The 11,975-nt window shown below is 48.1% G+C and overlaps 1 protein-coding gene across 1 annotated transcript in view; it reads right to left on the bottom strand.

The window, feature by feature from the left end:
* Positions 1–8,216, bottom strand: part of DGKQ (diacylglycerol kinase theta) — a gene marked incomplete at both ends in the record, with an annotated part of 78,280 nt that extends 70,064 nt beyond the window's left edge. Inside the window, one exon of the mRNA XM_079548205.1 lies at positions 8,006–8,216. Coding sequence (XP_079404331.1) covers positions 8,006–8,216 — 211 coding nt within the window. The remainder of the gene's footprint in view (positions 1–8,005) is intronic.
* Between the last annotated feature and the right edge of the window lie 3,759 nt (positions 8,217–11,975).

An 11,975-nucleotide genomic window follows, 5' to 3' on the forward strand; every position in this document is an offset into this window, starting at 1 on the left:
ACTTTGAGGCAGTGCAGGACAGAGCCCCTGGGCAACAAGTGGTCCAGAGGGATGACAAAGTGAAGGAATAAAATGCAGCATCAGAAACAGCATTGGGAGACGAGTAGCATAAGGAAAAGAAAGGTCATCGGGTTCAACGTGAGCCAGAGCCAAGCCAGGAAAAAAGCTGTCATCCGAGCAAAGAGCTACAAAATAAGAGAGAGGTTTCTGATGGGATGGTAAGCATAAAAACAACATTGTGGATGAGTTATAAAGTGTATGTAATCGAAGAGGAGGAAACAGATATGACACAAGCCTGTCCACTGAAAATAATGCAGGTGAACTCCTTGTCCTTGGCCTGGAATTCAGAACAAGCAAGAACAGTGTTGGAGGGAAAAAAGCTACACCAGAAACACTGATTACAAATCAAGGAGAGGAGAATGAAAACTAAAGCGTTTGCATGTCTTCTTCTATGGGAAGGAGAGCTTTAGGGCAGCATCTGTCGTCAGGTAGCAGAAGCCTACTGCTGACAGCAAATGCCTTGCAATAAGGCAACTGCCAACGCAAATGGTTGCTTCATGAGGCTGTCTCACAAAGGAAACCCTGGGACACTATGCCCAATGCTACCACAGCTTATTTTGGGAAACATTGTAATAAAGGTAAAAGCACTGCTGAAAGAACAAGTGGATGACTAAACCCAAAGGAGCACAGAGAGACCTGTGTCACTGGGGGAGAAGTGCTGCACTCCAATACAAACTCCTACATCCCAGAACAGAGAATGCACATCTGCAGTGAGAGGGAGGCTGTTAGCAGAATGCAAACAATCCAGACCTGACCTTGGATGCAGTACACAGCTGATAAGCATCACACAGAGCAGGAGCAGAGGGTGCTTTTGTAGTCAGGAAGCACTGACCCTGCTTCTGCTTCAGCCTATCCAAGTGGCTTTCCTTTTTTTTTTTTTTTTCATGCTGTTAAAGCACCCAGGTGCAGTGCTTGCGAAAGGCTTTGCAGAGAAAACCTCAGAGTTCAGTGTGTTCTGTTCATCACGAATTAAAAAAAAAAAAAGAGCACAACAAAAACCAGCCAAGCATTCACCTCCTACATACCTGCAAGAACGAAGGGCTTTTCATAGCCTTCACTCAGAACTTGGGAACTCAGCAGAGGAAGGCTGAAAAATTTTCTTGCAAGCATAAAGGAACCAGAGGGTGTAAGCCTAGAAGATGATCAAGGAGCACCTGAACAGGAAAGAGGTCTGGAAAGGAAGCCTGTGGAGAGCAAGCTGCAGCCCTCATCTGCTTCACAGCATGATGGATTGCTGAGCACCTTCGGCTGCCTTATCACCAAGCCAGACCAAGGCACTAACAGAGATGAGATACGAAAGTGCTGTGCAAAGCCTAGTATTGCATCACTGGCTTTGACACCTTCTGCAGCCAATTATTTCCTCCCTAATTTAGCTTTTGGACTCAGACATGGGACTCAACACAAAACACGGCTTCCAAGTACACAAACTGCATATCCTCAGAGAGATCCCTATGCGCTCCTTTGCACCAGATGGGGACTTTGAGGTTTTTCTGTGAATCACAGTCAGGGAACGTGGTGGAAAAGCACAAATTCTACTGAGTCTCAAATCCAGACAGTAAATAATTTGCACTTTTCAGCATGCTGGTCACTGTCGCAAACCCTTTTCCCCAACACCTGTCTTACCTTGACAAGAGCAGAACTAAGTCTTTATCTGTTTGGACATGATTTGTGTTTGTTCCTCAGATGGATTCAGCCTTACGTGACTCAAATGAAGTTTTAAACACAGCAGAGACGCATCCACTCAGCCAATCTCAGCAACAAACTCTGCATCAAACACATCTACTGTTGCTCTGAAAGGCCTTGCCACTGACAAAGGAATACACTGCAGAATAAGAAAGCAAGCTCTGAAAATTCAGACTGATTTTACTGTGGTTTTACCTCCATGCAGCTTTTATTTTTATTTTAAGAAGCTCCAAAAGTAATCCAAGCACATCGAAGGACAGAATAATTTGTTCTCCTCTTGAACTGCAAGCATTACGACTTTCTGGGAAATCTCATCTTTTCACTTCCCTCAAAATGGAGCTGAACTAAACCAGCAGTACCGAGGATGTTCCAGCTTCCCATTAGGACAACAGAACTAACCAGAAGGGATGAGAGCTCAAGGGGACCTCTTCTTTGCCACGCTACTCCTTCCATGTACCCAAGGAAGGAAATTCCCTGCAGATGGAACTCCCAGCCTCAGGCTGAACCAGGATCGCAGTCCTTACACACCCAAGCCTCTCTGACTGCAATTACTTGCAGCAGCCTTTAAGTGCAGGAGACTGCATTCAAAAGACATCCAGAGTGTGCATCTTCAGCAGGACGAGGAGTTGCAGTCTGAACACTCTCACGTCCTCCAACAGCAGTAAAACACAGCCTGGTTTGGCCACAGCTGGGACACAGCATACCCAAAGGACAGCAGCTTTGCCTGCAAGAGTCCTTTACTGGTTTTAAGTGAGTTTTTATGCCATAATCTCAATTCACCACTCCCATTTTATTCTGCTGAAGCTGAAGTGTTATCACCCAACATCAGGAACAGCATAGGAGAAACAGGGATTTCTGCTCCTTGGAGTAAGCATGGACATTCTGCTTAGAACACAAAACACAAAAGAAGACCCGAACAAACAGAAATCAAGGATGCCTCTTCCTGAAATAATATCTGACTTCATGCCTTTACATCCAGAAAAGCAACCTTGTCTCATCAACCGACATTTTCCCAGTAGAAATAGGCACAAAATGTACACAAAAGACCCTGGCAGTAATCTCCCTTACATGCTCTGATGAGCACAGAATTATTTATCCATTTTGAAGTTATTCTCACATTTCACTTGCCAACCAACTTAAACCCCTTCCATGTTACCTTTAGGCAAAGTAAAACAAAGTAGTTTCACATTAGAGAGATTCCTAGCACTGGAAGTATTTGTAGTGTCCAAAATGTACACATTCACAATTCTACCTACATACATTTTTAAAAAAGCTTTTCTATAGTGGAAGAAAAACCACTATGAAGTTATTTACAGGTGGATGAAAACCATTCCAAAGCTCCAAACCTAATTTTTCCTCAAAAGAGTCTCAGCAACTCTTCTCAAATGTGTGACATTTGTTCCACTAGGCACTGCTTGCAAGAGCACAGCTCTTTGTTCCAAACTTTACTTATGATAAACCTTGTTCTTGTGGGGGACTTCAACTACCCAGACATCTGCTGGAATTATAGTACAGCAGATAGGGAACAGTCCTGGAGGTTCCTAAAGTGTGTGGGTGATAACTTCCTCACACAGCTGGTGACGGAGTCACCAGGAAGCACAATCCTGGACCGGCTGTTTGTTAACAGACAAAGTCTTATGGGGCATGTAAAGTTTGGGGCACAGTGATCACGAGATGCTGGGTGGCTTGATCCTTGTTGAACCATGGAGGGGAGTCAGCAGAACTGCCAGCTTGGACTTCTGGAAGGCAGTCTTTAACCTCTCTAGGATCGTGGCTGAGAGGGTCCCTTGTGAAGTGGTTTCAAAGGGTGTGGGAGCCCCGAAAGGCTGGGAATACTTTAAGGAAGTTATTTTAAAGGTGTAGGAGCTGAACATCCTCAAATCACGGAATCTGAGCCAATGGACGAGGCTGGACTGGCTGAACAGAGACATCTGGCTGGAACTCAAGAACAAAAGGAAAGTTTGTGGTCTCTGGAATAGTGGGCAAGCTACTTACGATGATTACAGGTATGCAGTGAAGCTATGCAGGGAGAAAATTAGAAAAGCCAAAGCCCAGCTAGAACTGAACTTGGACACTAAAGTAAAGGAAAACAGAATATTTCTATAAATACATCAACAGTAAGAGGAAGGCTAGGGAGAATCTTCATCCTTGTTGGATGCTGAGGGCAACTTGGTGACCAAAGATCGGGATAAGACTGAGGTACTCAATGCCTTCTTTGCCTTAGTCTTTAATGGTCACACTTGTTACTCCCTGGGTACACAGTCCCTTGCACTGGTAGATAGGGATGAAGAACAGAATAGGCCATGCATTATCCACGATGAGATGGCTTTGGACCTGCTCCAAAAACTGGATGCTCACAAGTCCATGGGGCCGGATGGATTGCACCCCAGAGCACTGAGGGAGTTGGTGGATGTGGTTGCCAAGCCACTCTCCATCATTCTTCAGCAGTCCTGGCTAACTGGGGATGTCCCAGGGGACTGGAGACTGGCAAACGTGACGCCCATCTTCAAAAAGGGCCAGAAAAATGATCCTGGTAAGTACACACCTATCAGCATCACCTCAGTGCCAGGGAAGGTTATGGAACAGATAATCTCAGGAGTCATCAAGGACCAATTAAAGGTCAGCCAGGGGCTCAGCACAGGTTTATGAATGGTAGATCCTGCTTGACAGCCCTGATTTTGTTCTATGACAAGGAGGCCCGCTTAGTGGATGAAGCTAAGGCTGTCGATGTGCTCTATCTGGGCTTCAGTAAAGCCCTTGACACGTCCCCCTCAGCATCCTCGTGGGGAAGCTGGCTGCCCACAGTTTGGATGGCCGTATGCTCTGCTGGCTGGATGGCTGGGCCCAAAGAGTTGTGGCCAATGGAGCTGAATCCGGCTGGCTGCTGGTCACGAGCGGTGTTCCCCAGGGCTCAGTACTGGGGCTGCCTGTATTTAACATCTTTATTAACGATCTTGATGAGGGGACTGGGTGCACCCTCAGTAAGTTTGTAGATGATAACAGTTTGGGAGGGAAAACTGATCTGTGTGAGGGGAGAAAGGCACTACAGAGGGACCTGGATGGACTGGACTGATGGGCCAAGGCAAACTGATTTCAATAGGGCCAAGTGTCGGGTCCTGCTTTTTGGTCACAACAATCAACATTACAGGCTTGGGGAGGAGTGGCTGGAAAGCTGCCTGATGGAAAGGGAGCTTGGTGTGCTGATGGGCCGCATATGAGCCAGCAGTGAGACCAGGTGGCCAAGAAGGCCAATGGCATCCTGCCTTGGATCAGGAATGGAGCTGTGAGCAGGACTGGGGAACTCATCCTGCCCTGTACTTGACATTGGTGTGGCTTCACCTCGAGTGCTGGGTTCAGTTTTGGGCACCTCAGTACGGAAAGGACACTGAGGTGCTGCAGCAGGTCCAAAGAAGGGCAACAAGGCTGTGAAGGGCTTGGAGAATGAGCCCTACGAGGAGAGACTGAAGGAACTGGGGATGTTTGGTCTGGGGAAGAGGAGGCTGACGGGAGACCTGATTGCTCCCTGCCAATATCTGAAAGGTGCTCACAGCAGAGCAGGGCTGGTCTCTGCTCACTGCTGACAGCTGACAGGACGACGGGAAATGGCCTCAAGTTGCACCAGGGTAAGTTTAGGTTGGATATCAGGAAACACTTCTTTACAGCAAGGGTTGTTGAGCACTGCAATGGGCTGCCCAGGGAGGTGGTTGAGTCACCATCCCTGGGTGTGTTTAAAAACCGTTTGCATGTGGTGCTCAGGGACAGGATTTAGCAGAGGGCTGTCAGAGTTTAGGTAGCATGGTTGGGTTGTGGTTGGACTCGATGATCTTTAAGGTCTTTTCCAACCTGAGTGATTCTATGATTCTATGATTTATGCACTGAACACACGTATGCATGGAACTTACAGGGTGCACACACACATGCGTAGAAACCCAGGCACACTGTTCTTCCTTGCTGAGCCCGAGGAAATTTAAAACCTACTCAAAAGTGAAATAACCAGGCTCTGGAAAGCAAAAGCAGTATAAGAGAGAGCAATATAAGAGAGTCATTGTTCACATTACAATCCACTTATCACGTTACATCACTTATTCTTTCACATACGCACATTTATCAAAGGAAGTGACAGCTACAGAGAGTAAAGTGGCAAGAAAAATAAAGAGTCATTTAGAAAGGGCTTATGGAAAACAAATCTGGAGAAAAAAATTTAAAAACTCCAGTTGACTGAGACTACAATAAATCTGTGCATAAAAGCATAATACAGTGACATTTTCAGACCCAAATGGGCATGGTCCATGTGAGAATCTTCAAACTGAAACACCATCTAAAGAAATGCTTGCGCTGTCCTAGCAAAAGGGCTGCAGTTCTCTGCAGGATTGCCTCCTTTCACATGTATAGCTCTGGCAATAGCCCAACAGGCTCCTCACTGCAGAAATGAGCTTTCCTCTAAAACAGAGGCATTAGGTGCAGGATGCTCCAGGGCAGCCACAGAAGTGGCTTAGTGGGCATGGTGGTAATGGTTTCGTGGTTGGACTTGATGGTGTTAGAGGTCTTCTGCAACTTTAGTGACTCTTATCAATCTGTGAGTGGGCACAGTGCTAGTCCTTCCAACGTTTGAAGGGAGTGTAAAAACAGGAGAGGGAATAGCTGTTTACAGGACAAGTGGGACTGGTTTTAAACTGAGATGTGGCTCTGGGCAGCCTGGTCTGCTGGTTGGCAACCCTGCACATGACAGGGGATTGAAACCAGATGATCACTGTGGTCCTTTTCAACCCAGGCCAACTGTGGTCCTTTTCAACCCTACGATCTGTGATTCTGATGAGCTAACTCTTGGACTTCATGATCTTAAAGGTCTTCTCCAACCTTAGTGATTCTGTAACATATGAAACGTATCAGAGCATCTCTCGTATGTATTTTTCAGGCAGTGCAATAAAAAAAAAAAGGAGAGAACCACCCATTGTGGCCTGCACAGCTGTGAACACGTTAAGAATTCATTACACTTTCCTGCACGTTGCTAAATAGCCACATAACCCACGTCAGCACATGCCAGTCAGTGCTCAGTAATTGGCAGGCTTACTGAAAAACTCCCCAGACCAGGTAATTCACTGTCTCGGTTTCAGCTCTGAGGCAGCATCAAGAGCACACCGATGCTTTGGTTGTTGTTGAGTGATGGGAGCGTGCCCAAGGCCAGGACACTCCAGCAGGGAAGAGCCGCAGCAGTGATGAGCAGTGAAAGAAGGGGGTGATTCCACATAACGGGCATCACGTAGAAGCCCATCAGGCTGAGCACTTGGAGGTGTAGGATCCGGAAGCTGCAGCCAGCTTACCTGCAGAACGGCCATTCACACAGTTCCAAAAAGGAGTCCAAATAAAGCAGAGATCAGCTCAGCTGCAATTACACCTGTAAGCCCTGTTCCTCCGCAGAGAAGAAAGAGCAGATAGCTATAACCCACCACTTTGTTCAAGCTGCTGAAAGCAGTTCCTTCCATAAAAGCAGGGTGGGTTATTTTTTTAACCAACGTGGCACTCCTAGAGGTCACCCTTTTATTACTTTCCCAAGAACTGTGATCAAATTCCACCAGCCGCTGCAAATGCGGCAAGGAGATAAACACTGTAAACAAGTTCTCTTTAATATCACCCAGGAAAACGCATCAGTAACCGGCTCACAGCTCACGAGCTGCCACCAAGGCGGGCGCACGGCTGTAAAACGCAGCCAGCGTGAGCAAACAACCCATCGGGATGCTGCGAGGTTTGTCATGTTGTTGGAATCGTTATCAGAAAAGCACAGAAGCAGACGCAGAAGTCTGAAAATAGCGAAAGGAAAGAAGGGAGGGCTGATCGGCACGGCCGGCAGAGAGGCAGAGCGAGGTCAGGTGCAGGCTTGGCCGTCCGGGGCAGCGCTCAGAGCCCCGCGAGAGAGAAGGGAAGCATCGGAGAGCATCGGGAAGCAGCGCTTGATTGCGGGCGGCCCTGCGCGGAGCCGGGGGTGCTTCCAGCGGCTGGGTGCGCTTTCCCAACTAGGAAAACACCCCAAATCGCAGCCAGAGCGAGAAGAATTCGGGGGATTTTTAAGGCACAAACACACACACACGGGGGGGGGGGGGGGAGAGGGGGGGGCAAGGACAACGGGTGGGTGGCGATGGACGCGGAGCGGCGGCGCGGAGCCCCGCTCACCCCGTGCCGGCACGCGTGGCACCGCCGGCGGCTCGCAGCCGATGCCCCTCCGCGTCCAACCGACCTCTTGAAGGGCCGCCCCGCCCGCACTTACCCTCGCACTGGTAACCGGCCAGCCCCCAGATGAAATCGGTGCAGTAGTGGCAGAAGGTGGGCTTGGTGAGGGTCACCCTGCGGAAGCTGTGACCCGGCGGGATGGCGGACGACGAGGAGGACGACGACGAAGACGAGACGCGGCCCCGCCCGCCCAGCACCGGGCTAGGGGCCGGGCTGCCGCCAAGCAGCGAGCGAGCCCCGTCCGCCATGCCCGCTCCTGAAGGCACGGCAGCGGCCGCGGCAACAGCCGCCGCTCGGCTCGCTTCCGCCCGGAGCGGCGGCGGCGGCTGCGGGGGGGGGGGGGGGCGGAGGGTGGAGGGCGGAGGCGGCGCCTCGCGGGGCCTCGCGGAGAGGAGCTGTGCTGCCCCCTGCCGGCCGCCAGGCAGCCCTGCAACGGGACCTGCCGGGAAACTGGATGAGCCGCGCGGCAGGGTTTATCCGCGCGTTGCTCTCCTTCCCTGCATCTGGAAAGTTTCTTTTTTATATTGCTGTTAAACAGCGGGTTCGAGCGGGCTCCGGAGTAGCTCGTGAGGTGAAAAATATCCAAGAAAGAGGTGTTGTTGGAACTGGGAATGACAATCCCCGCTACCGATATTGGCCAGGGGATGTAAGGATGGAGCTCAGCCCTGCCAAAAAAGTCCTCGGGTTACTGGTGGATGGCAGCCGCACATGAGCCAGCAGCGTGCCTCGTCAACCCAGAAAGCCAACCGTACCTTGGGCTGCATTGCAAGAAGTGTGGCCAGCAGGGCGAGGGAGGAGAGCCCATCTGCTCTGCGTTGGTGAGAGCTCATCGGGAGCACTGCACGGGGAGTCCTCAGAGCAGGAGAGACATGGGGCTGTTGGAGCGTGTCCAAAGGAGGGCAGCAGAAACGGTCCACAGAATGGAACAGCTCCCCTGCGAGGACAGGCTGAGAGACGGGGCTGTGCAGCATGGAGAAGGGGAAGAGCACTGACAAAGCGGAGTAAGCTCAGTGGAGAACTACCAGGATGGTTGGGGCTGGAGCACTTATCCTGGCAGGAAAGGTGAAGGAACAGGGACTGCTCATCCTTCGAGGGGTGCTCATGGCAGTTCCCTATCTATAGTGAGGCTTCTGAGGAGATTTAGCAAGGCTCTTTACAGTGATGCGTGCTGGGAGGACAAGAGAAAATAGGGCTAATTTCAAACAAGAGGCCCTCAATCTGAATACAAGGACAAACTTTCGCGCTTTGAAGACATTCCAGCAGAGGAGCGGGCTATTTGCAGAGCTTATGCCCTGTTTTTGGAACTTTTCAAGACATGACTGGTCAAGCCATGGGCAAACTGGTTTGACCTCATTTGCAAGGTCACGAATTAGAGTAGGAGAGAGCTCGGATGATCCTGGGATCCTGTTTTTCAGAATGTTGCACTCAGCCATTTGAAATCTGAATGGAGCTCAGTACACAAGCAAGCATTATCTCTTAGGTTTATGGCTATGTAGTCATTTGCTATCAGCTTCTGTAGTTCCTCAGGTTTTACCTCTGCATATACCAGGCATTCACTTGAATTCAGAGAAACTACAGATGTGATTAAATTCCAGCTGAACATGGAGAAGGGGAACCAAGACTAGCAGAGTCTGTGCAGCCTGACATCTGCATGCCTCGACTCCATCTTGCTGTATTTCTGTGCTTTCAAACAAGCTGAGTTTGACTGTATCAGAATGTTAACCTTTGACAGCAATTCCAACATGGATTTAAAAAAAAAGAAAAAAAGTTGCATTTAGATTAGAAGTAGCATTAGTATTTTTTTAGGTGGAATTTAGATGTGCAGTTTGCCAGTTTTGTTCTTTGGGACTTTGTTCCTCATCCAGGAAGCGAAGCCCCTTCCCTATTTGTTCAACCCACGTCATCACACTCCCACCTACGTACAGAGACCTCTTTTTTTTTTCTTTTCAAGGACTTGTCTACAAAGCATCCCGCCTCTCCCACTCCATCAGCCTGTCCTGCCTTTCTCTTTCCCATGGATTTTGCACTTGGACAGTCTTTTGTACTGATCAAAGGACAGAGACTCAAGAATTGGGAAGCTGAAGCTCCTGTGAACAACTCTTTCCTGTGATCAGGGAAATAACACTGAGCTGCATCAGAACTTGGCCCCGACTCAAAAGCTTGGGGAGGTAATTAATACATCTTTTTATAGAAATGTGGAAATCCATTTAGGGAACAGCAATTCAAATATGTTACCATTGCAGGATTTTCAGTTTCTGTGCTAGAAGCCACCTGTGGAATGCTAGTTTTTCTCTGAATGTTTAAACGATCAAGTAAGATTCTGGGTGTTTTTTCCATGTCAAACTCCTCAGATGCTTATTTAAATGCTGCAACATGTAGGTATTTATGGCTTACATTTGTTGTGTTTAAACTTCCATTCTGTTTCCTGAGAAGGCAGCCTGACCAGTCAAAACAGCCTAAAGCATTTAATTGTCTTCAGCCACGTCTGTTTCTACCTCTGCTGCCAGCAGCCATGGAACCTGGCAGCATTTGAAGAACAGCCATTCTTTCCCTTTCACATGTACAACGAGGACACAGTCCTCAACAGCTGAGAAGAGCAAGGTAAGGGATTATTACCAGAGCTGTCACACTGATGAATATGATAGCCCTCTAGAGGGATCTGTTACCAGCTCCTGACTCAGAGCTTGATCCTCTGAACTGCAATGCTTAACTGCAAAATTTCTATCACCTTTGTATTTGCACTTAGGGTCCTCGTCCAAAAAGAGAATAATGAAGTAGATGGAAGCAATTACAGCTTTTTTTTTTTTTTAATTTGCTATCAGGGTGTCCTTTATAAGCAAGGCATATGCTGATCTTTTTTAAATAAATAAATAGATAAGTAAATAAACAAAAACTGGTATCCACATTCTTTTAGAAGAAGAAACTGCAGTTTTCCTGAGCCAGAGAAGATGGAGTTGTGCAGCTGTGTCAAGTGTCCACGGTTGGATGACTGTGGGGATCTATGCAGCTAAAAGAATGAAGGCAGTCGCTTGCTTCAGAAGTGTCAGAGCAAAAACTTAGCCAGAAACGATTTGTCTGAGGTCGCTGGATCATAGCAAAGCATGGAAAACGGATGCTATCAGTCAAAGTCACACTTGTAATTTCAGTTGTGGTGCTGCTCCTCTCCTGCAGTTCTGCTAGAACGAAACTATCACCGGTTTCAGCAGCAGTGCATTTCATATCTATATATATTTCCATGGAAACAACAACAGATACAAAGAGCACAATAATACGAGCAAATTCTCAGCTACAAAGAAAACTGCTTTTCTACATTAGCTGAATCACGTGGAGGAACTGCTCAGGACACTTTGTTTTGTGGTATGACAGCTGTACGTGGCTGGAACACGGCTTGTATTTCACATTGCTGTCACCACTGCTGAAACACACCGCCCAGCCCCTCGCTGTGCTCACATTTTCTGTTTGGGCTCCATCAGTGTTCAGCAAGCATTGATGAATGTCAGTGGGTGCCATTTTTTCTGCATGAAGGAATGCAATGACACAGCTTTGCCCTGTCCACACTTCCGTGCCAGACACCATTCTGTCCGACTGCCCCTTTGCTGCCACCTGTCACAGAGCAACAGCATGAAATGGGATATTGGTGGGAAGGTCCAGCCTCTGCTGCCTCGTCTCCAACATCATCTTCTGATGTCACGGGCCACCAGAACAGGAGGTATTACTTTCGGAGCGGCAGCTGCTGTACTTTTTTTAATTAAAGAAGTGCCACACACAAATGAAGAGAAGCAACGTTCTCAAAGTGCCGATCTTCCGTGTTTTGACAAGATCAGCAAAAAAGATCAAAATGTAATTCTCCTGCAAATATCTTGCACTTACTTTAATACTCAGGAAAGCATTTTGCAGTACTTAGCATTCTATAATGCCAAAAAACTCCAGTGATAAAATTCTAGGTCTGGTCAAGAAAAAAATCCTTCATTTTTCTAAGGCTCTTGGCTTGGTAGAGGTGTATTCTG

Source organism: Tetrao urogallus (genome assembly GCF_951394365.1).
Source record: "Tetrao urogallus genome assembly, chromosome: Z".
NCBI classification, from domain to species: domain Eukaryota; kingdom Metazoa; phylum Chordata; class Aves; order Galliformes; family Phasianidae; genus Tetrao; species Tetrao urogallus.